Source organism: Manacus vitellinus, unplaced genomic scaffold, assembly GCF_001715985.3.
Source record: "Manacus vitellinus isolate BGI_N305 unplaced genomic scaffold, ASM171598v3 scaffold_9_pilon, whole genome shotgun sequence".
Taxonomy (NCBI): domain Eukaryota; kingdom Metazoa; phylum Chordata; class Aves; order Passeriformes; family Pipridae; genus Manacus; species Manacus vitellinus.
In genome coordinates, this window is record NW_021940917.1 from 11200268 (window position 1) to 11224834 (window position 24567).

General features: G+C 39.0%; 1 protein-coding gene across 2 annotated transcripts in view; it reads left to right on the forward strand.

The window, feature by feature from the left end:
• The window catches only part of TEK (TEK receptor tyrosine kinase), a 37133-nt gene extending 22805 nt beyond the window's left edge, over nt 1–14328 (forward strand). The window contains exons 8-23 of one of the 2 annotated variants that reach the window (XM_018086145.2): nt 259–413; nt 689–830; nt 1206–1367; nt 2182–2316; nt 3059–3352; nt 4622–4921; nt 5414–5571; nt 6839–7049; nt 7969–8079; nt 8395–8585; nt 8962–9075; nt 10008–10078; nt 10660–10700; nt 11816–11912; nt 12169–12268; nt 12380–14328. In XM_018086145.2, the coding sequence (XP_017941634.1) occupies nt 259–413; nt 689–830; nt 1206–1367; nt 2182–2316; nt 3059–3352; nt 4622–4921; nt 5414–5571; nt 6839–7049; nt 7969–8079; nt 8395–8585; nt 8962–9075; nt 10008–10078; nt 10660–10700; nt 11816–11912; nt 12169–12268; nt 12380–12454 (2357 nt within the window). In that variant the 3' untranslated portion in view covers nt 12455–14328. The remainder of the gene's footprint in view (nt 1–258; nt 414–688; nt 831–1205; nt 1368–2181; nt 2317–3058; nt 3353–4621; nt 4922–5413; nt 5572–6838; nt 7050–7968; nt 8080–8394; nt 8586–8961; nt 9076–10007; nt 10079–10659; nt 10701–11815; nt 11913–12168; nt 12269–12379) is intronic. The other variant, XM_018086146.2, reaches the window with a different exon arrangement.
• Nucleotides 14329–24567: the final 10239 nt, after the last annotated feature.

Sequence of the window (24567 nt, forward strand, 5' to 3'; positions counted from 1 at the left end):
AGGCTGCCTGTGCTTTGAATGTCAGTGAGAAAGAGAGAAGAGGGGTGGGGAAAAGAAAGAAGAGGCCTTGTTCCTTCTCATATTTATGATGTAAAAATGCTGACTGCGGTAAGTCTGATTCTTGCATATGCCCACACGAGGGAAAGCAGAACCAGTCACCCACCACTGCCTGTGCTTATTGTACACCTAAACCTGTTTTGGTCCTGTTTCCTTAAAGTTCTCTCTGAATGATGACACAGTACCATATATCTTCTGTAGGTTCAGCAGATCTTTCACCCCAGATAGAAAACTTACTAGATCCCGTAGAGCTCAATTCTGGTGCTGAGTTCAAGCCATTTTGTATAGCAACTGGGAAGCCACTTCCTAAATCTGAAGAATTCAAACTTTTGAAGCAAGACGGAACCGTCCTAAGGGTAGGTTCCTGATTAATTGCTTTCTCTTATTTCTGCTGTTTATATTGACTTTATCTGTGGTTAATGAACACTGATGTTTTCAAGCATAATGTGAAACTTTGATATCCTGAGGTACCCCATGAATGCCCATATGAAACTTATGGAATTGGCCATTTCAGATGCTTTTTATCGATACCACTAAACTCAAGATGAGTTTCTTAATTGTGAGAAAGTATCATTGGAATATTCCAAAATGCTCACATTTTTTATGCCCTGTACATGTTTTGTCATTTCAGCCTGCCCGAATTTCCACCAGTAATCGCTCTGAAGCCATGTTTACAATTAATCGAATCCAACCCCGTGATACAGGAACCTGGGTTTGCAGTGTGCAGACAGTAGCAGGAATGGCAGAGAAACCATTTCAAGTTACAGTCAAAGGTAAAAGCAAGAATCTCTTCAAGACTCTTTGTCTCTCTAATTTTAAGCACAGCTTTACATCTGGCAGAGCCTCCTGTTCTCTTCACTGCGGGATAAGGTCTGAATAAATGTCTACAGTCAGAATATGAACAGAAACTCTTTATAAGCAACATATAAATTATGTATATTGAAAAAAATAAGTGTGATGGTAAGGTTTAGAAGAATACTCACTTTTTTTTTAAAATATCTAAACTGTCAGCTTTAGGGCGTGAAGCCCTATCTACTTTGTGAGAGTTTTGAAGAACATCTCCCATTTCCCTGCAGATTTAGGATATACCAGAGTCTTACTGGTAGAGGGAGCTAAAAGGCTGGTTTAATACTTGCATTCTTGTTCAGTTCCTCCTGTGCCACAGTATCCCCCAAGACTGACAGACAGTGGACATAATTTTCTCATAATTAATATCAATGCTGAGTTACATCTTGGAGATGGACCTGTTGTGTCAACAAAACTTCTTTACAAACCAGCAAAACGTTATCAGTCCTGGATGTCTGTGGAAGGTAAGATGGTGTTCTTTAATTTTTTTAAACAGAAATTTCAGCTGAGAACTGAAACACCACGTGGTGTCTTTTCTTGATTAGACTGAAAAGACTCTTTAGTGCATAGCAGTTGATTCTTTTATGACTGGATGTGTGACTCTGTTTAACACTAAACATAATGTTCATGTGAATGTGGCACACCAACAGCGGTCAAAAGTGTATATTCAGTTTACAGGAACCAAAGGTTTTCCCCTCCTTCCCTATGATTAACTGCACTTACTGCTCCACCCAGCTGTTAAAAACTCCTGTGTAAGCAGCAGTTTTCAAAAGTAGTGAGCAGTGTGGAGATGTCTTGGAGCATCTACCATCTTGCTTCATGTCAATTGTGCCCCTGGTGAGACAAATAACTTACCAAAATATTTGTCAGGAATTGTATGGGCAGAATGAAGTCTGCTTATGAGTTAGATGACTTCTTCCAGCTATGCTTAAACATTTTATGCATGGCTTAAAATACTAGACAAAACATTACAGGAACTTTAACAAGTAAACAACTACTGTTACTAATTCAGCATAATGAAAGATCTGCATACACAGTGCACACTGCCTAAGCAACAAGTCTTGTTTTGTCCTGAAAGAAGGGCAGATGAACAAGTGCTGGGTTGGAGCTCAACTTAAAAATATTTATTTCATACTTCTAAATAGTTTATCTTAATGAATCAGGAAAAGCAACAAAAAAACGAGCCTGAGTATTTTATCTTATATTTCCAAACCTTTACTTTCTTAACACATTTCAGCATGGGCCACAGCTTTACTTTCTTTTGACTTTTGTTGTCAGTAAAAGGCGCAACTAAAAGACTGGACAATCTGGAACCCAAAACAGAATATCAGTTCTGTGTTCAGCTGAGTCGACAAGGGGAAGGTGGGGAAGGCCATCCTGGACCACAGGCTAGCTTCACAACAGCTGCACTTGGTAAGTCACATCTTGGGTTTTCACAAAGGGGGTGTTCCCGCTGTTATCTGTGGTCTGTCCCCTGATCTCTGCCAGAGCACTTTCATTTAAGCAAAGAAGGCTGGACCTGAAGTAGAGTCCTTCAAAATAACCTCAGGCACAGGGATTAAAAAAAAAAAAAAAAAAAGTAAGGAAAAACCAAAGCCAAAAAACTGAGGTGAAGAAAACCACAAAAAGGCAGCTATTATTTTCCCTGATTTACAGATGAGGGATTTGGGAATGGAAAATTTATATATTTTGTCTGGCTAGGCAGCAGAGTTGGAGGTACAAATCACTTCTTCTGCAGTTTTCCCTCTTAGTGTTAGATAAATTTGCTTTAAAAATGAAGACGTTTGAAAAAGTGGGAAAGATTTTAGTCCACTGAGGATAGATCCCAATCTGAAAACAGACATACAAAATAAATGAGGATTGCACCAGGAGCTATCTAACAAGACAACAACACAGTTGGTTTCTCACATCTAAAAAGTGCATCTGCAACACCAGCTCACTGAAGATAAGCTTTTGTTAGCACAACAACTATTGATAAGATACTGTGGGACTATCAACATCTCTTAGATGTAACTTCTGCCAAATTGTGTGGGTGTCTGAATTACCCTATGTCACCCCAGGCTAGGGCAAGAGGTTGGGAATAACTGGTACTCCTATTTTAGCTTACATACCAGATATGAAATGTTGTTCCCTGTTTCACTGTGGCTTTTCCAAGGTCTTCCTCCACCAGAAGGTCTCACTCTCTTTCCAAAAAGTATGACATCACTGAATTTGTCATGGCATCCTTTAACACTGAGGACAGAGGAGGACATTCGTGTTGAAGTGGAAAGGAAGAGCGTGAATGACAACGGTGACGAGAGCAGTGTTATTACTCAAGTGCCAGGAAATATGTCCACCCTGATCATTAAAGATCTTGAGCCTAGACAGCAATACATGTGCAGGGTACGGGTGAACACCAGGTCCCAAGGAGAATGGAGCAACTATCTGTATGCATGGACTTTCAGTGACAGTAAGTGCTGATTCACATCCTTCTGTTTAATTCTTCGTCTTTCCCCCAGTGATCAGACTGATTGTCACTTGATGGTTATGTTAAATATAATCCTTTGCCTTAGTAACACTTAGTTCCTGACGATCACTTGTGGTTGCTATTGCTATTATTTTGAAAGTTCAATGTCCAAAGAAATTCTTCTTTTGGAAATTATCAGGAACTAATAATGATTTTTTTTTTTTAATGAAAAAAAAAAAAGGCTTGAGAATCCACATCTTCATTCCAGTGCAACTCATGCTTCTGACACACATAGCATTTTTTCCTCCTCAGAATGATGGGCCATGAGAGTTCACTACTCCAAGCTCTTTTATTACGCAATTCAGCTATGACAATACAGAAATAGTCAGCACTTAAAGAAGAGGAGAAGATGTAATGCAAGGTAAAACCCCTGTGAGCAAAGAGTAGCTAAGTGTGCTATACTGAAGACCACCCTTGAATTCCCTGATTGAGAGCAGTGTGCTTTCATAACGCCACAACAAATGCCCTATCTGCATGAAGTACCATCTGAACAGCTGTCCCTCTGAATGGCTGATGTGTGCCACTGCCCATGCCACACGCTGGAAAGATGTGCTCCTTACAAGTCACGTGAGGATGCCCTCACTGAGATCCTACATGTGTTAACAGAAGTATCAATGGCTGTCATGGGACACTCCAGTTTCCTGAGCTCTGATGCCAAACTGCAGTAAGAAAAGCATAAGGTTACTGTTTTCCACGAGAAGGTACTTAGCTCAGCAGCCATGGCTATGTCCACAAGTGTAGCACTCACCCCTGCTGGTGGTTTTCTGATTAAATATTTGGAAATGTTGGTAATGATTTTCCTTCCTTCTAACAGGCTGTATCCTGACAGGTAATTGCTTCTTAAAGCAGCGAAAGTATGGGACATGGGAATTACAAGGGAATGATGATTCAGTATAGAAAGAAATTAACCCTTTCTGCATTAATCTGAAAGCAATTTTGGTGTGCTTGCATACAGACCAGATAATGTATATCTTCATCCAAAGATGTTATACCAAAGGCCACTCCAACCTCTGCTGGAAGTATGGAGTAGTACAACAAGACTGGCAGCACATCAAGTTCATATAACTTGCATTCAGTTACCATAACTCATCAACAAAATTCTGCTTCTGTTTAGCACAGCAAAAGCGCTGAGGAAAGTGTTTTGCTCTCTGTGAGAAGGAGAAAGAGATGGATGTATACTCCAATGCTCTCTGTGTTTGTGTTTGTTCTCAGGAATCCCTCCTGCACCATACAACATCAGATTTTCTAACACCACAGACACATCCTCAGTCATCTCTTGGACAGCTGCTGAGGGTCACTCCATCTCCTCCATCATCATCAGCTACAAAATTTATGGCAAGGCTGAGTACAACCACATCGATATTATCATAAAGAACACCAGCATTACTCAGTATCACCTCAAGGGCCTTGAGCCAAACACAGTGTACCAAGTTCAGGTTAATGCTCAAAACAACATTGGCTTGAGCAACCCAAACACATCGTTTGAACTGAAGACTCTTCCAGAAACTAAAGGTTGGTTAATCCACCATGCTGGACTTGCATAAACCAGGTCTGGTGGTATAAACTAGTTAGCTAAGACAGGGTCATAATATTAATTTTTTAATTTTAGTTTTCTTTTGCTCTTAACTTTGACATACAACACAGCACCACTGAAATTCAATTCTTAGTTCACTGCATGGCATTGGTGAAGTGACAATATCCACAATTTGTGTGGATCCACTAGAAAGGGCCCAACAGCTCATAAATTAAAGGATCGTCATATAATAGGTCTATTAGATTGCTGAATGTGACCTCAACTCTGCTCTGACAGAATGCAACAGAATCTGCAGGTGCTCATACACACAGAACTCAGTGAGCATCCAATGTATGTGACATTTTTGCAAAACAAAGAGATGCCTCCTTATGTCTTTAAACAGTTTACAAGGCAGGAGTGTCTAGCTATACATTGCTAATGTATAGCTAAATTCAGAACAATGATGAACTCCTTATGTGCTTCCTCAACAGCTCCCTATGAATCAAAAGGAGGCAAAATGCTGCTCATTGCTATCCTTGGCTCTGCAGGGATGACCTGTGTAACAATTCTCCTGGCCTTTCTCATCATGTTGCAGTTAAAGAGAGCCAACTTCCAGCGTCGAATGGCTCAGGCTTTCCAAAATGTGGTGGTGGGTTTCCAGTTTTCCTGTGTCAATTTGCTTATTAACTTCAGCTCATATTTCCCCCTTTTTTTTTTTCTGATTTCTTTTTCCTGAAAAATTTCCTTCCCAAATACTGTCTTCTCTTCATGTGTGTAATTAGCACTGTTGTTGTAAAACTTTTCTGCTAGTGACCCCAGAGCTAAAGGAATCACAGTTATAGGCTATGAGGTAGAAAAGCTGGCTTGAAGAAAGTTGCACATCATTTCCCTTGCTCCCCTTTCTGCCTTGTCACACCTGTGTATGTCAAGTACATAGTCAGAATGGAGGAGCCAGTTCTCCCTATACAGTCATACCTGCTTTTGAAAACTACCATATATTTAGAGTTGCTTTTGAGCATCAGCAACTGCTGGTGAGTGCTGGTCCATTTTCAATCTGAGGACAGCAAAGCAGGACCAGTCAATGGTGACATCGTAGTTCTGGCTGGGAGGAAATTGCTTCAGGTTGTTAACATTACATGGAGATATCTCTTTCTTTATACACATGTATATATTTGTATCCTGCTGTAGTCTCCTTATCACTCTGCTTTCCAGTGCTTTTCCCTCACTTCAAAGGGGAACCTGTGAAGCAAAATGAAACTGGGCCAAAGAGCTCCTTCACAGGTATTTGAAAAGATGTTTCATGAACAGGGAGCCAGGGGTTCTCCAAACAGATGATCAGTCCCCAGGCCACACAGAATAGCTTTGGCTCCTTGTCCTGAAACTTGTCCCACAGAAGTATTTAATGAGAATGTGTAACTGAAGAGATGTCTCTTGGAGATGGAGATGTCGCCTCCTTATGGAGAAGATAATTTCCTCTCTCTTTTTATTTCCTTTCTACTTCTTGCCTCACCCTTCCTACTGAACTTAACCAACAGAATTTAACGAAGCCTAATATGAGATAAATCTCAAACCTGAGACTTAAAATTGGTTTTAAATCAGTTTTTCCCTTTATTTTTGCCCATGTCCTTCACCTCCAAGATGATTATAAATTTGGTCAGGTGACCCAGGTCTATAAAGGTACTTACACATAAATTATGAGTCTGAATACTTTTGTGGATCTAGGCAGAACTGCTTGTTGCAGTTTGTGTCTAAAGTAGGTGTAAATGCCCAGTGTACTCACTTACCTGTAAGTAAGAGATGGATTGGGCTCTGTGTGTGTATATGAGTGAGCACACAGGTATTTGGGAAAGGTAACTAGAGCATTGCTCGGTGAAGTAGAAATCACAGTTAATATAATTTGCTTAACTCTGTTGCAGAGGGAAGAGCCAGCTGTACAGTTTAACTCAGGTACTCTCACTCTGAGCAGGAAAGCCAAAAACAGTCCAGATCCCACTATATATCCAGTTCTTGAGTGGAATGACATAAAATTTCAAGATGTGATTGGGGAAGGTAACTTTGGGCAAGTCCTGAAAGCACGCATTAAGAAAGACGGCTTACGCATGGATGCTGCAATAAAAAGGATGAAAGGTAGTAAAGAGCAGAAATTCTGTGACTTAAGAGTTTTCTTGGCTGTTTATTTCAATTGTTTCTCTGTCATATGAAATGCTTAATAGCCCTCTTCTAAAGCCAAAATAAATATTCAAAGTTGCTCGTTAAGTTGTATCAGCTGTTGCTAGGCCAAGAGTTGTCAGACTTTATTTCTGCATGGTCAAGTTGGTTTCTATTTCTCCTTAATGGTTAATATCATTAACTATCATGTGTTTTTCAATTCATAGTTCATAATGAACTTCATGTGAGTTCATCTGCAAAGAGGGATGCATTTAATAGAGTGAAGCACAGAGCTAGTCTTGCAGCACAGCATTTGCTCTCCTTGCTTTACCGTAGCCATTCAGAGACAACTGTATCTATATATCCATATGTACACACACCATCAGAGTCATTCCTTTTCTTCTTATTCATTGGCATGACAGCTACGTTCCAGGCAGAACTAGAATACATGCAATATTGCAAGAATGTGCATATTTTATTGCAATTCACTAGATCATTATCTAGGCAAATCAAGAGACACTCTTAAGTAAGATGATTAATGTAAAAAGAGCCAAGGTCTGCATGCAGGCAGAAATAATCAACAGCAGAGATATGGAAAGATTTTTTTAAGCAGCTAGTTTTCATATGATCTGCTACAACATTTTACATTCTCAAATAGAAGAGAAGTGACATGGTATGTTAAAGATGCGGATTGCTGCTACAGACATTAGGTTCTGACATTTCTCCTTAGATTGAAAAAAATCTCACTTTTTTCAGTAAATACTAATGTACCTTAGAGTTTTTTATTGGGGCTGAAGCAGCAGTGGCCGAGGCATCTCAGAGTACTCATAATAAAAAACAACATGGTTAAAAATTCAGTTCAAAGAAAAACATAAATGCATGCTTATATGATTTTCAGAGTATGCGTCAAAAGATGATCACAGGGATTTTGCTGGAGAACTTGAAGTTCTTTGTAAACTTGGTCATCATCCCAACATCATAAATCTTTTGGGAGCCTGTGAACATAGGGGTAAGATACTCTTGAATACATGAACTTTAAAATCCCCCATAGTACAGTCCATACAGGCCATAGAAACAATAGCTCATAAGCAGGTCTGTCTGCAACATTTGTTCAAAAGACAACTAAATTTGTGTTTGGATATACAAGCTATCCTTCAGAACTTATGTTCATCAATAGCTCTAAATTCTCCTCTACTTCTAGAAATTAGCCTGTTTGGTGTTTCCCCTCTGGTCTGTTTCATGTTTATTTCTTTTTTCACTCAAGGCAGACTATTACTGATCATCTTTTAATTTGTGATATGCTCACTATCTGATGTTTCATTAGGATATCTTTACCTGGCTATTGAATATGCCCCCCATGGAAATTTACTGGACTTCCTTCGGAAAAGCAGAGTACTAGAGACAGACCCAGCATTTGCTATTGCCAACAGTACTGCATCTACACTTTCCTCTCAGCAACTTCTGCATTTTGCAGCAGATGTTGCCAGAGGGATGGACTACTTGAGCCAGAAACAGGTCAGTCTTCAATGGTCTACCCACTGAAAGCAAAGGAAATAATTTTTATGAGACTATATCTTTTAATGAAATCAAAATAAGGTTTTAATTTTAGCTTCTATAGCACCCACCAGATGAGATTTATTTTCTTGTCTTCACTTAATCCTATCAGATACTATATCATGGGGAATCATGAAAGAGGCATTAAAACTTACAAACAACATGGTAGTTAACTGCTTTCATCTTCAGATAAAATGTTCTTGGTAGTGACATACCGTGGTAATTCATTTTATGTTCTTATTCTGAATGTTTGCCACTTTCAATATAGTGCTAAAGTAAAACATGTAAAGCTCACTGATATGGAGGTGATTTTTTTTTTTTTTGGTATTTATTTTAGTTTATTCACCGAGATTTGGCAGCAAGAAACATCTTGGTGGGAGAAAATTATGTTGCAAAAATAGCTGACTTTGGCTTATCAAGAGGTCAAGAAGTTTATGTTAAGAAGACCATGGTAAGGATCAAAACAAACTGATACAGGCTATTTTCTTAATTTTTGTTTTCTTGTTCCCTACTTTGTGTTTTCATATAAACAAAAATGCAAACTTATAGGTATTACAGAGCTGATTATTTAAATATTATTCACTAAAATGTAAAATATATATATCATGTTTATTAATATGCATGTGTTACTTGCAAATAAATTCTTTACCATGATTAAAATATAAAATGTAATTTAAAAATTATATTTGTGAATATGGATGACAGTAAGATAGCTGAGGCAAGCTGGTTTAATTCTATTGAGCAAGGCCAAAGTTAGCAAGAGAGTAACCAGCAAGACAGTGGGTATGTCAGGATCTGTGAGCTGAAAAAACAGCTGCCCAGAGCTAACACTTCGAAAGAGGGAGATGTGTAATAAGTATAGTCCAGAAATAGGACTGTGTTGTCAAGGCAACAGGATTAGTCAGAGGCATGCATCATAAGACATCACTCAGGTATTATTTACATTTTGTCTTGATGCTGGTTGCATAATTTTTTTGTTAACTTTAGTGTGAACTCTCCCTTTGGGAAGCAAATAATAAAATCGTGGAATGGCTCGTGTTTGGAAGGGACTTTAAACTTCACGTAGTTCTAACCTCCCTGCTGTGGACAGGGACATTTTCCACTACACCAGATTACTCAGAGTCCCATCCAACCTGGCTTTGAACACTTCTAGGGATGGGCATCCCCAGCTTCTTCAGGCAACCTGTGCCAGCGCCTCACCATCCTCACAGCAAAGAATTTCTTCCATAAAAATGCACAATTTGAATACGTTTATCTACTTGATAAAGTTTACTTGCATGAAGTCAGTTTTCATTAAGGTAACACAGAACAACTGTTGGCATACAAATTGCAATATTGCTGTTTCAACCACCAGCAAATAAACTTTCATGAAATAATTTCCAGGGACGGCTTCCAGTGCGATGGATGGCAATTGAATCTTTGAATTACAGTGTTTACACCACAAATAGTGATGTGTAAGTATATGTTCAAGTGGCATTTTTAAAATAAATATTTTTCAATATCAAGGAAAGTTTGATAGTCACTGTTAACTCAAAACACTCAGTGGTCATGTCAGCCTGAGTGAGCAAAAAAAAGCAAAAAAAATGAAACTCACAACTAAAAAGTTCCTTTTATTTCTTCATCAGTGTCTGACCAAGTTGTATATTCACAAGCTACTTGGTTTTGGACCACCACTTGAGCTACATTTCTCATTTGAAATCAGAAACCTTATGAATCTTTGGGAGACCCAGAGGAACTTGGTACTTTAGTTAGTAAATTGAAAGTTATATTTGGCAAAGCAATTCTGTAAATACAATATTTGCTGAGAGCTCACAATCTAACAAAGTTCTCTGGTTGACTCCGAGTGGATTAATTTTGCTAATTTTCCTGCTTTCTGATTCTGTGCACACTATCATTATACAAAACTTTATAAAAAATATAGAAGAATGTATCACACTTCTCCGTGTTCCTTGAATACTAGCAAAACTATCTACCACTTAAAAATACTAAATCTTGTTGCATTCTTGTTGCATTTCATAATATCCCTCTGTTTCAGATGGTCATATGGTGTCCTGTTATGGGAAATTGTTAGTTTAGGTAAGTATCTGAGTTTTGTACTGCAAAAATAAACAAGCCAAGGTAGCTCCATTCACTCAGTCTTTTAAAAAATATTGCTTCACAGCGTTTAATTTTTTTTCTGTTTTATTCTACTAAATTTTATTTCGCTTCAGTATACTTGGAAATGCAATTTTCCATTTTAAATGAGAAAGAGCCATAATGTCTGTGTTTTCATTGCACTATAAAACCCAAGCCATACCTAAATATAAACTTTAGCATATCACGTGATATATAGACTTAATCCAATATGTTTTGAGTTTGATGGGTGGCTTTTCCTCAGCCTTTCTGAGTTTTAAGTCAAGACTTACATTTCAATGACCTCGCAGGGCGGAGGAGTAATAATCTCCTACTCCAAATATTATTGAAGAAAATTTTTGAACGTTGATCTTCAAATAAAATTTAGAGTTGATTTCTGCACACACCTCTATTCATAACGATTGTGGTACAGCCTCAAACCATTCAATGTCATTGTTTTACATCTCCTTTATCATTTGCCCTGGACATGTGTCCCACAGTCTGCTGGCCAAAAGGTACACACTCGCTGAGGTGCACATTGCATACTGGACTAATCAAGAACTCTGCATTTCTAATTTGTTTTCAGCTTTCCTTAGTAAATGGGTTTGCACTAGATATGGATGGGAACTAACACACTGCAGTGTGGGAAATCAAGTCTAAACTATCAAACACCTGCAGAAAGGAGCAAAACCAGCTTGACAGTAATAGCTCCATGAGTCCATACCAGATCCTATTCACACAATACTAATCAAGGAATGACTTGCCTATTGACACGAAGGCTACTGGAAAAACAGTTCAAATACAATCAGATGCAGGCTTTCAGATTTGTAGGGAAATTTAGACCAGGCCCACAGATGATAAAATCTGATACTTAGTTCTATTTTTCTCTTCAACACTGTGTATCAAGCAGTATGGAAGCATTAACAACAAAAATGTAGCTGCAAAACATTCCCTAACATTGGATGAATTTACCTGTTGCTATGTCAGTCATACTTTTCCATTTCTACTATGAAATTAAACTTTTTTTTTTTTTGTTAAAACCCCCTTCTGTTTATGACAATGGTTAAACTTTGCCTTAGGTGGAACACCATACTGTGGAATGACATGTGCAGAACTATATGAAAAACTGCCTCAAGGGTACAGACTGGAAAAGCCTCTCAACTGTGACGACGAAGTGTAAGTTCCTGCCTCAGCTCCTACCAGATACTCTGTTCTTTACACAACATGACTGGGCTTTAACTCAAAGAGAGCCTTTTTGCTATTTCCGAGTATGATAAAATTCTTTTCAGACAGTGACCAGCTGTGGAAAATGCAATTTCAGCTATGTATAAATCCATTTTCCCCTGAAAAATGGAATGTGCACAATCTTTCAACAAGCATGAATTTGCAGTTTTAATCTAAACTATCAAATGTTGGTGTTTGATTTTTAAAGGTATGACTTAATGAGACAGTGCTGGAGAGAGAAACCATATGAAAGACCATCATTTGCTCAGATATTGGTGTCACTGAACAGGATGCTAGAAGAAAGGAAAGTAAGAATGAATTCATAGAAAATAATTAGGCCATGAATAATTTCAATATTATTGAGGTTTCTTGAGGTAATGTACCTTGCATCACACTTTTTCTCTTTATTTCTTTCCCAGACATATGTGAATACTACCCTATATGAGAAGTTTACTTACGCAGGCATTGATTGCTCCGCTGAAGAAGCTGCTTAAGAGGGGAAAAATCTTCATTCATCAATGATGTATTGAAGAAAACCAAAATTCAATCTGCTGGAGCCCAAAATGTGATGTGCTGTGTAGAACTGTGTATAGCTCTAACTGTATATAATACATCAATACTGTTTTACTACAGTTATGTATGTGTATATCACACAGTAACCTCTGCCTTCATAGGCTGTAGAAGTGTATATACTGTTCAGATCAGGAATAGACTGAAGTCATGAAATCTTCTGTTTCATATGCAGGGTTTTCTTTTTTCCTAGTTATGTAGATATAGTGTCTACATACGTATTGTAATGCATTAGGTATTGCCATCTTGTTTTTTTTTTTTTATTTTCCAAGAGCCACTGATAGCAAAGTGGTAACTTATTGCAGTATTACATTTCATTTCATTGTGTTTCAAACAAAAATGCTAAGATCAGTGCAACAATGAAAGTTGTAATACAGTGTGCTCACCAAGGATAATTAAGAGAGACTCCTATTGGAATGTAAAAGTCGGCTAGTAGAAATGATCTACTTCAAAAATTCTATTCACACCTGTACGATACAAGGCATGCTACTGCTCTTTCATTGCCCAGTTTGATGGTCAGTTTTTGCCCATATGCAAAATATACATATGTTTTGAATTGTTTAATGCTATCAGAGGCAGCCATGCAGCAACTATCACAAAGCACAGGACTGAGGAACATACTACATATTGTCAACCACATTTTTACATCTGAGACATTCAGTTTGTGTTTCATGTAATAATTTCACTGCATAATTATAAATTACTACCTACTATATACAAGCAGGGCTTACTTACTTTTGCTTATTTTACTCCCTTATGCAGTCTGCAGTATGGTATGGCCTCTTAAAAATATGACACGAAAATGCTTCAAAACAGTGATATTTGACCTGTCACAAAGGTCTTTCATCCTTAGGCGACACAAACAGAGGCTTGATTGTCCTGAGCTTCTCATGTCAAGTCAACCAAGAGGGATTCGGTGGACTTATCCTATCCAAATTTCACACATCAGCCAACCTCATGTTTTGCACATATCATCCCCTCATCCCCTTGTGACTCACCAGCTCATAACTGACCATCGGACCACAGTGACCTCCCAGATGTGTGGATCAGGTCATCCCCTAAGACTTGAAGAAAGATGCTTGAGGGAGTAAAAGATTTCCCCTTATGATACTTACTTTGTGGACAGGTTTTTGATTGGTTACAATATAGGTTTATTACAGCAGAGTATAAACATTACCAGCATACACCAGGCTGACTCAAACAGAAGCACCAAGAGCCTTATTAAAAGTGAATAAGCCAACAAACAAGGGTGCTGAGATGACTTGTGTGGCCATGAGATAGGCAGAACTTGCACTGGTGCTAGGCGTAAACTAGGAGTATTTTGTTGGGGATTAAAGTAAGTTTACTTATAGAATATTAGATATTAATTGTGTAGGTTTTAGTTTAATTGTAACTTGCTTACAGTTTAGCACGAGTGGGCCCTGCTCAAAACTTAGTGTAGGTGAACTTTAAATGAACTCTGTTCGTTAGCAGGAATTACTAAGCAGGGGAGGAAACAGAGAAAGACTGGTTATCTTCAGATAAGGGTTGAGACCCTGGAGTCCCCCAAGGCTGCCCCAGGATGGAAGATAAGAGCAGCTAATGGCACATGGACATGGAGAAAGAATCCAGTCAGGTATAAGAAGACCCTCAACCATAAATCACCATTGGACCAAGAGGCATGTACAGGGCACATGAAGAGTGTATGAAGATCTTGTGCACAGACTGTAAGGGTGTAAAGGCCCAGGGATTTCTCTGTTCTGGGTCCCACTCCAGTGGCATCCAGCCCAAGCTGAAATAAACCAACTCTGCCTTGGAACCTAGGGTCTGAACTCTTCTTTCACATTTACAGAGTGCACAGATTCACTGGACCAAGGGACAACTCCAAAACAAAAAAGAGAAACAAATTCAAATATATATTTTTCATAAAAGACTACTTGGCCAGGGTTTTTTGAAGCATGGGCATTGCCTTTTGCAGTCCAACTGGGTCCCTACAGATCAGTGAGGTGAATAAGAACAGATTTCCAATGGGTGTTTTTTAGACTTCCAGGCAAAGCTGCTAACAACTTCTGCTGGAACTGCTCCACTTTATGTACAGAATTTTTCACAGGTCTAAACAGCTTCTTGTCTCACATAATTCTAACAAGCAGACACAACTGACTATTCTGTCGCTTGATGTGAACTTCCTCTTCTGTGGCAAATTTTCATATGGACCAATATGTCACATAAGTAAAGAATCAGAGTCATTCATCAACTCAATGGGTTTTAATAATATCTGCATTTTAAGTGCTCAAGTCTCACTGTAAATTTACCTGAAGGGCATTGAAGTACAAGCATTCTTCATTTAACATTGTTGCATGCATTAACTTTCTAATCTGATGTGATATTTTTTTAATTACTATTTTAAAAAAAACACACAAAAAATCAGTAGCTCAAATACAAAGCTTGAGATGTCTCTATTCAGTCTACACATCACAGAAGTACACTAGAAGTAATAGAAACTGTTAGAAACATCCATTAGTTCAGTCTCAATTACACAAATTGCTTCTACACTTGAAGCATGCACTGGGTACCCCAGGTTAAAGAGCTAGATCTTACCATCTGTTATCCAGTGCCGCAAAGCCCGATTTAGGAGGGTAGGTGGTATAAAAAGGTTTTCAGCTTAACCATGAGCAGGTTGTAGATTCTGCTTTCCACAGCATAATACAACAGAACCCTCATTTTTCTGGATGAAAAGTGAGGTATAACTACCCTCGGGGATGTCTGACTTCAGCTAATCTGCTCAATTGCTGTACTTGTCCCAGTCCTCAATTACCCAAAAGGAAGCACACATCTGGCCTTAAGTGGCAGGGATATTTAATTCTTACTTCTCTGTGGACAGTCTGTACCTGACACAACTTCAAAGTCAAACTGTGCCCCTCTCTGCTAACCAAAATATAATGGTCAGGCATTTGCTGAAACTGACATACAAAATGTTGACTATTATATACCTTTCATCAAAATGCATAAATACCTGATGGAAGGAAGCAAGGCAGATGGAAGCAGAGTCTTCTGAGCAGGATCCAGTGGCAGGATGAGAAACAGTGGGTATAAATGGAAATCTAGGAAAACAGGTGGTCAAGATATTGAAGAGGTTTCCCAGAAATTTTAGAGTCTCCAGCCTTAGAGATATTCAAAACCTGACTGGACACCATAGAGGACTGGAAGTTCAGAACCTGGTTGGAGCTGCATGGGTTGGTTCAATCACTTTTGTTTTGGCAAGCTTTGTGGAGTACATTTCACTCCTTGTACTTCCTTTTTTTTTTTTTTTCCCCTCTTACCTCCAAAAAAGTAACTTCTCTTACAACTGAAAAGAAATGTGATAGTGGAAATTATTTTTCTTTCCCTATTCCAGATCCTCATGGAATTCACCTGTTGCCAGAGAGGGCTGAATCTCTGCCTGACTAGCAGTATTTATTGACTTTGGGCCTCAGAAATAAAGATATTGGAAAAGTCATGGAAAGGTCTTTAATTTAAGAACTGCCAGTCTTACCAGGTACACGCACTTGCTTAACAGCTGAGATAGCTCAGGAGTGATCACCATGACCCTTGTTAAATGAAGAGGGGAGGGGGGTTTCTCATGACCTATTTCTTTGTGCCATCAGCACTGACTGCCCACAAAGCTCTCCCATACATACTCTTCACTGCTTCTCCAGTTTACCCATCATCCCGATAAAAACTCTTTGTAAAATGGATGTGAATAAACACAGTTTGTGATTTTGTGATTTCCCCTCCTAGACCAGAAAACACATTTCAGTCCTATCACGGGAGAAGAAACAGAAGCATTTTGGGAAAACACTGGGAAAAAGATCATGCCAGTGATGGATTTTATAAGAAGCACCAAAATAAAGGTGAGTATCAAATTCCCTTTCTGATGTGTGGTGTGTATGGCCACAGAAGCCTGGGTGTGTGTGAAGGATGAGTGTTTCCTGGGGTGTACTACATGCTGCACGTGCTCCTCCTGCGTCCAGAAATGCTCTGTGAATTGTACTAGGAACAGAGTTCAAAAAAGGTTTAGATACTTTCAAAAAGGAGTCCTAATGATTTCACAGTACACCCTGTTATCGAAAATCCATTTGCATGCAATTTTCTCCAGTCTTTACAGCCAACCATATTATATCTGTACTTCACACAGCCACAAACCGAGTTACTCAGTACATTCAGTACCCACAGTAGACTGTGGTATATCACCAGGATCTCCATCAGGAGTGCATAATTGTTACTTGTAGCATTTCTAGTGATTTAGATCCTGATCCCTATGTGTAAGGGCCAAAACTCAGCTGTCATCAGGAAGGAGTTTGATGGGCTTAAGCAGCAAGCCTTGGGCAACAGGGGCTGAGGGAAATTCCATCATCTAAGGACCAGACATGACCCACTGTTATGCAACCATGTGGATTGTCCTATCTCCTGCAGCAGGATATGGAAAGACTTTGTGATGATGCTATCTGTCTATGCAGAAGCCCCTTTGTTTTCTCCCCTCCTTTGTAATCTTTGCTTCTGGAAATGTTAACCATCCTCCCCCCAGTGTAATCCTGGTTACTGGAAATATCAATCCTCTTCCCCCAGATGTAATCCTGGATACGGGAAATGTTAACCATTTTTCCCCCATATGTAATCCCTGTTACTGGAAATGCTAATCAATTGGGTAGTCCTCTAGTTGGCATAACCCAGCCTCCTCATCAGCATGTTCTGCCCCGAGACCCTTAAATAGCGTTTTGCCTGTTCAATAAAGATTCCAGTTTCTGCCCCCAAATCTGGGATTGTTTGGACCTTTACACTTATGGAGTGAACTATGTGAAATTACCTTTACATTTGTTACCACCGCATGAAAGGAATAGTAGCTAATTCCCTCCTTTCTGCAATGAAAATTTAGGTTGAATCAGGGAAAAAAAAAGTGGGAAAAGCCAAGGAACAAACCTACTGCACACACAACACCCTGCTGCTGCAGTGCTATGACATCTCAAACAAGCATTTCGGGCCTGTGATGCATCTCTGCGAGCTTCTCTGGGCATATCTGTGAGCTGTAGACAACTGGCTGTAGTGGATGTGAAGAAAGCAAAAAAAAAAACCAGTTTAAACAGAATGTGGGACAACTTAGTAGGTGGTGGTGGGAGGAAACCATCAGTCCAAAATGGCCAAGTCCCATCAAAAATGGGAGCTTTTTGCTACTGAAAGATTCTTATCATTCAGAGACAGCTCAAAGAGAGTTCAAAAAGCACACAAGAAATTTCAAGCACAGCTTAAGGCCAAAATGGCACATTTCTCAACTAGCTGCATGTCACTTCTCTTCTGAGGTTCTCCTATTGATGGAACCAAAGCTACAGCAAAAGATGATGTGCTCCAGGGACATTTTTAGAAGCGGACCTTCGTGGAACTAGTTCAAGCTGGCATGATTTGGATTTTGTCTAATGGGAGACAGAACACAGGACAGACTAGAAAGACACTGGTGTCTGAGGGTTTTTCCACCTTACCATGAAATGGGTTTCCTTAAAGTAAGGAGGTTCTCCTTCCACCATTCTATTCCCACAATGCCAAGTGACCAGATGTCCACTTCAGGGCCATATACATCTTTTGTTACATATTCTGGTGTCATCCAGTAAAGAGTCCCGACCAACAAGCTCCGTTTGCTCTGCTCAGGAGTGAGGTGAGCACAGAGGCCAAAATCATCTGAGGAGAAAAACAAACATCGTTAAACCCAGTTCGAATTAGGAAACCAAGCAGAATTTAGATTGTAACTGCATGCCTCTGGAAGGGACACACACAAACCAAGGCCATTCTTGACACCTTGCTCCTCATGATACCTTTCTGCACACTGCAGCTCTGCTCTCAGCAGCACGGGTCCCTCCGCTCCCACAATCAACATTTTTGGGTAACTGGCAGTCAGTGTTACAGAGCCCCACATTGCATTCCCTGAATGCTGTGCCAGATCAATAATAACCACCCATTTTGACAGATCCATCCACGCTAAGAAGAATGTTAGAGCTTTCGAGGTCTCTGTGGATCACTTGGTGATGGGAACTTTTTCCTTGCCTGTTTATTTGTTGTAATGGGCTGCATAGAGTCTAGAGAGGAAGAAATCCCTAAGGGGTCTCCTCTGGTAACAGTATGAAGTGGATCACCTTCAGGCACGAGGTTGCCTGACAAAGATTTTATTGCTAGCCTTGGCAGCAGACTTGGAAGTTAGTCATGTTTCAGAAGCAAACACCATTTTGGGTGGAATGATATTCTCTTACACTGAGGACTGTGATAACTGAGTCCCTATTTGTCTTTGCTGTTAGTTTAAAATTCTGCCACCATGTTTGCTTATGTAGGCAAGGAATGCACTACAGACAGGCTCCAATCTAGAGAAGCAAAGTTGGGACATTAGTGTTTTTTTCATTCTCATCATCTTCTTTCTTCTCCTATTCCATATAATCTCCAGATAGTGCTACTTTGGAATAATCCAGAAAATGAGTAGTTAATAACTCCTGAGTCAAATGTGTTTTGGTTTTTTTTTTTAAAAAAACCTGTATGTGATGATGATTTGACAGACTGCAAAACATGTTTCCTGCAACAAGTGACTAAAAGCAATTTATTAAATTATAAAGCAATACTATTCCCTTTTTTTAGAATGTTACCACTGTTTAATTAAGAACTCAAGAGTCATATGGCATTGTGTTTCTAAATACATCCCATTTCCAACAACTCTGTACATGCAGGACATTCAGGAACCTTCTCCTGCATCAAGCTCCCATATCACTCTAACCTGCAGCCTTCATGGTACAGCATACCAAGCAGAATATCCCTCAATCAGCATAAAAATTTATATATACTTCGAAAATGAGGTTCCACTCTTGGGTCTGGAGTGTAAGATGATGGTTGCAATGGTTAGGAAACCAACAAGTTTTTGTTGTGAACCAATTTTTTTTTCCTCTTCCCCTTGTGAAACAGTGAATCTGAGTCAGAGCCAGCCAGAGAAACAGCTGAGAGTGTTTGATGGTTATGTTCTGACTTTATGATGTGTGGCTGCTGGAGATTCTGGACAAGTTCTACATACTTTTGCCTCCCATGTGCTTCTGCACCTGCACACAAGCAGAACAAGCCAAATTGTAGTGCTAAAATGGTGGAAGAGAATGGTCTTACTGAGCTCTCTGAGGAAAAACTTGATTTGACTAAAAAGTAACGAGAGAAAGAAGTATCTCCTGCCTTTATTTTTTTTTTAATTTTTTGATATCTAGCAAAATGTAGGCTCTATAATAATTTGTACCAGAATAAAGTTTTGATTAGAACATAACATCAGGCAAAATACATTTCCTAGTTATGAATGGTAAAAAGACTAGCAAAATGACTTTCATAGTGGAAACAGCGCTGCTTCTCCGGAGGTTATCCTGGTCTTTATGGCTGCTCCTCTTAATTGTGGGAACTGGGATACGCTTTCAAAGGTGGGATATGGTGACACCACCACACTGAGAGCTGTCTTCAGGTAGCCAGAGGCAATCAGAAGGCAGCTTGCCTGAGAAGACCACAAAATTTACACTGGAGGAAAGAGGACACTGACTTAAAATAATACCATTATTATTTAGTCTTACAAATGGAGCTGCAGAAGGACTAAACAGCTTTGCTCCCACATAACTCCTCGCCCTTAAACTCTGCTGAGTGTAGCCTGGGGGAAAGGGTGCTGTAATTTGTAATAGATCCTATTAAAAAAAAAATTGAAAAGAAGCTTTCTCCTACTGAAGAATCTTATTGTAACACACATCCTGAGATTTTACCTACGAGCATAAGGCTAAACACAACTTTCAAATTTCACCTTTATTCTTACTTGACTGTAAGATATAACTCTTTCAAACATGTTTCTCATTGCAAGGTTTTTGTGCAAACTCTAAAGACATAGTTTCAAAATGTAATATTTTTCGTTAAAATAATGCAGAGTGTAGAACTTCTGGTAATATTTGGCATGGTTAACTTTAAATGAAAAACCTGGGAAAGGTAACCTATTCCTAATCTGCAATAGTTTTTTCAAACTAACTGTGACTGCCACTGTGCCAGAGCCTTTTAAAGAAATTTTAAGGCACAACAATCTTTCTAGCTTAGATGAAGTGAAAAAAGAGTAAATAGAGAAGATCCAAAGAGCCAAAGGCTCACATAAGTAAATGATACAGCTCCCTCTGCTGTCTACAGGAGGATGTCAGGTTTTTAAAAGGTAAATTTAAAAAATGCACACTGAGAGAAAGAAGTATTGCAGAACAAAAGTATGAATAAAACCCAGAGACCGAGAACAACATAATTATATTCAGACAACAGAAATCAATAGATTGTAAAGATTTATTTAATCAGCACTTTCATTAGCTGAATTACTGTCGATTCACATTACATTAATGAGCAAGAATTTTGAAGCTGACAGAATAACTCAAAGGTGAGAAGGAAGAGTATTTCGGGTGTGGCACATACTGATCCAGCCTGTATCCCTTGGCAGTTCAGTAACATGGTTTTTGACTCAGTGAAACTGACTGATCTTACAGCCATCACCCTTCCCAGAGGCATTTCCTTTTGGTTGCAACAGTCACCACTTTTCCAAATTTACACTAGGACCTGAGCACTTGAACCCTTTTGGTGTAAAACGTAACATGTCTTTTTTACCATCAGAGGTGAGTGTATCTCTCTCTGGAGACGAAGAAAGGTTGAACCTCTGATGGAGGCAGACCATATTCAAGTGGTAAATCCCACACTCCAGGGGGGAGGAATAACACAGAGAGAACTGGCATGCAGTTATTCCCTCCACATTCCAGGCAGGGCACAGACCTGTCCGCAGAGAATTCAAGGTAAGATTAAGCATAGTGTGGTGGCACTTAAAATTTGGGTTTATAGCCAAAGCATTCTAGAAGTAATTGATTGACTAATTCACGAACAGGGATATAAAGCAATGTTAAGAGCTACCAGGAAGTTGTAGTACAAGACAAGAGCAAATGTGATTTTGAGCTGAGAGGTTGAATTAGCAGAACTGGACACATGGTAAATGAGAGGCTGTGGAAAAAACCCAGGCAAACCACAACATGACACTGAAATTATCTAGATTGGTTATGCATGTTATTTTGCTTCCATATAGAGAAAATTAAGAGACATATCTGTATTACACAGATAATCTATAAAAGGTTTAATTTCAGGATACCTGTTCTTAGCTGTCTTGTAATTGATCTACAAGAACCTAATTGTCTTATTATTTGCTTTTCTCCTTTTACCATAGATCACCAATTCTCTTCCATTTTCATTTTTCAAGAAGTAATTACACTGCCTGACACCTTAATGAATAAGCATTGCTACAGGAACAAAGTTAATGAGATCTATCTTTTTAATTTCCTGTCATGGTCTTTGAAAATGCATTATGTTCCACAAACAAATAAATATTCTGCTTAGGATTACATCCTTCATCTCTTTGCCCTCATTGAGTGCTCCAGAATGGGACCAGTTGAGTGTTCACAAGAGCTGATAGTACCTTCTGCCTGTGGACCATCTTCTCCAAATGATATAATTTTCTATGATTTTTTCCCAAAACAATACTTGTTTTGGGAGGCACTAACAAAAAATTGCCCCAAACACACCAAAAAAAACCCCAAACAAAACACCCAAAACTCAAAGAGAAGATAATAAAATGTGAGGCATTTATTACAAATCTATGAAATGATTTCTGATCAGAAATTTCATTCTGCCCATCAATTACAGAATTAGGTTTTTAGTTAAAGCCTACAAATAGAGCATGTTGCATTTCACTTGGAAAAAAAAATACAGCTGTTTCTATCTCATGACTAAAAAGATATATAGTGATTACACAGCAACCTTAAGCATTGGCAGTTCCACTGCCATTTCTAGCATGATGATTCCTTATCATAGCTTTACTCTGAGCAGAATTTTAATAATTCACTTGTACAGACTTGGGTTAGACATTCAAGAAAAAGGCTTAGTAACTTTAGCCCAAAGAAAGAACCAGACAAAAGGATTTGGACATTTCCTCATGTTTTTCACATCACCCTAGGACCAGAATAAAAGGCTAAAAGCAGTGCAGCACAGACACTTAAAAAAAAAAAAAAGAAAAGCAAACCAACCAAAAAAAATCCCCTGACCAACCAAAAAAAGAACAAACCAACTTGAAGTGCACAAACTCTGGACAGTAGAAACAACTGTAGAAGAGACATTCTGATTTAAATTCCTTTAAATATAAAAGTACATGGGCAACAGCTGATATTTTTTTTTCGTATAGGAATTAGAAGAGTAAAAAAAATCTATTTCAGAGTTTGTACTTGAAAAAAAAAGTAATAGCTAATGGTTTCCAGCTGTTTCACTAGGAAAAGTTAAATACCATAGCTTTCTTTATGGTCTTTTATTCTTTTGTTGATTCAAAGAAATAGCTTTCTCTTTCACTCACTTGAGCTGCATGTTTCTCTGCTCTGTACATCTCCCTTTCTTTTTCAGGAAAGGAGAAGCTTTTTTCATCCTTCTGAATATGGCCCATCCTAGCTGGATCTTATAATGACACTCTGGCTGGGCCACAGACCCAGGAAATAGCTCAACATGTTAGAGCAATTGTTTTGAATGAATGCATTAGGCCTATTTCGAATCCTGCAAAAGCACCTCCAAACTAAGAACGGGAAATGGCAATAGAGTTCAGTTCCATTTGCTATTCCAGTCTGTGAATGAGTGAGTTGCTCCAGTAAGGCTTTTACACCACTTGTTTAACAGAGGTCAAATTTTCAGACATTAGTTTGATCTTAGGTGTGAGTTTTGAGGTCTGTTATGTTCCTGTTCCAGTAGTTTGACCACTTTTCAGAGACCAGTTTGGATCGTGATGACTTGTGGAAATGCAAGAGCACACAAATCAGAAGTAACAAACTGAAGACATTATTTCCCAGCACCTGAAGTGGCAGTGTCACAAACAGCACACCAGGCTGACCTTCTACATCACCCCCAGGTCCCCAGAGTAAATCCCTCAGGCTGTTTAATTGTTTAGTTAATTTTTCTGTGCTGTATTTTACATTTTGGAATTGTTTTTTTCCAGTGGGCTTGCATGAAGTATGATTCCTGTAGGCCCAGTGAATGAAATCAGCTTGTGGAATGCTGGCTAATAGCAACAGAATGCTCTGTCAAATTAAGGTAGCACTTTTATCAGAGTTCCTGCTTATTTGCAGGAGCATTCAGGTTGTTTAGGATGGGAACCCCGACAGACATTATCCCTTGTCCTATCACTACACGCCCTTGTCAAAACTCCCTCTCTATCTTTCTTGTAGATCCCATTTAGGTACTTCATGTCACCTCTTTGAGAAGGATGAATGCAACATATCAGATTATTAGGATTTGGGGGCGTTTATCAACTGGTATATACTATTTCTCTCTTCACATTTGATCATGTCATAGCTCCTTAAAAATTAGCCAAGCAACTAGGCAGATTAATTTGCCATAGTCTTGATATGGTTGTTCTGGTGGCTACTGGGATGTCAGGTGACAATTCTTGGGCTTAGGTGTGCATGTCTTACCTGTGTGTGCCACTGAAACTACAGGTAATAGTGAGAGTTTTTAGATTGCACTGTTAGCTTATTTCTCTGATCATTTCCTAAGATAAAGTGTCAGAAACAGGTGGTGGAATAGTTTTCTGTATTCTTTTCACATAGTATAAAGTGCACATGCACTTAGTTTACTAAGCACTTGTCTGGTGGGAGCAGAACAGAACAGTTTGTGGAAACATCTGGTTTTTACACCTCGAGCCAGGAGAGGCTTGAAAGGACTGTGAGTGAAATGCGCTCCCGCGCAACACGGTAGCACAAAGGTTGGACAATCACAGATGACTTTAGACCTATCTTCAGATCGAGGTCTTCCAAACCTGGGCCAGAATTCTGTTACTATATCACTTCATCTCCTGACTGTCTTTTCTCTCCTGTCTTTTCTGTCCTGAACACTGATGCCACTGTGTAGAAAAAAAAATTGTTTGACGATTCATCTAAAATGACAGCACCACCGAGGCAGAGGCTACAAGCCATAAAGGATGCAGCTC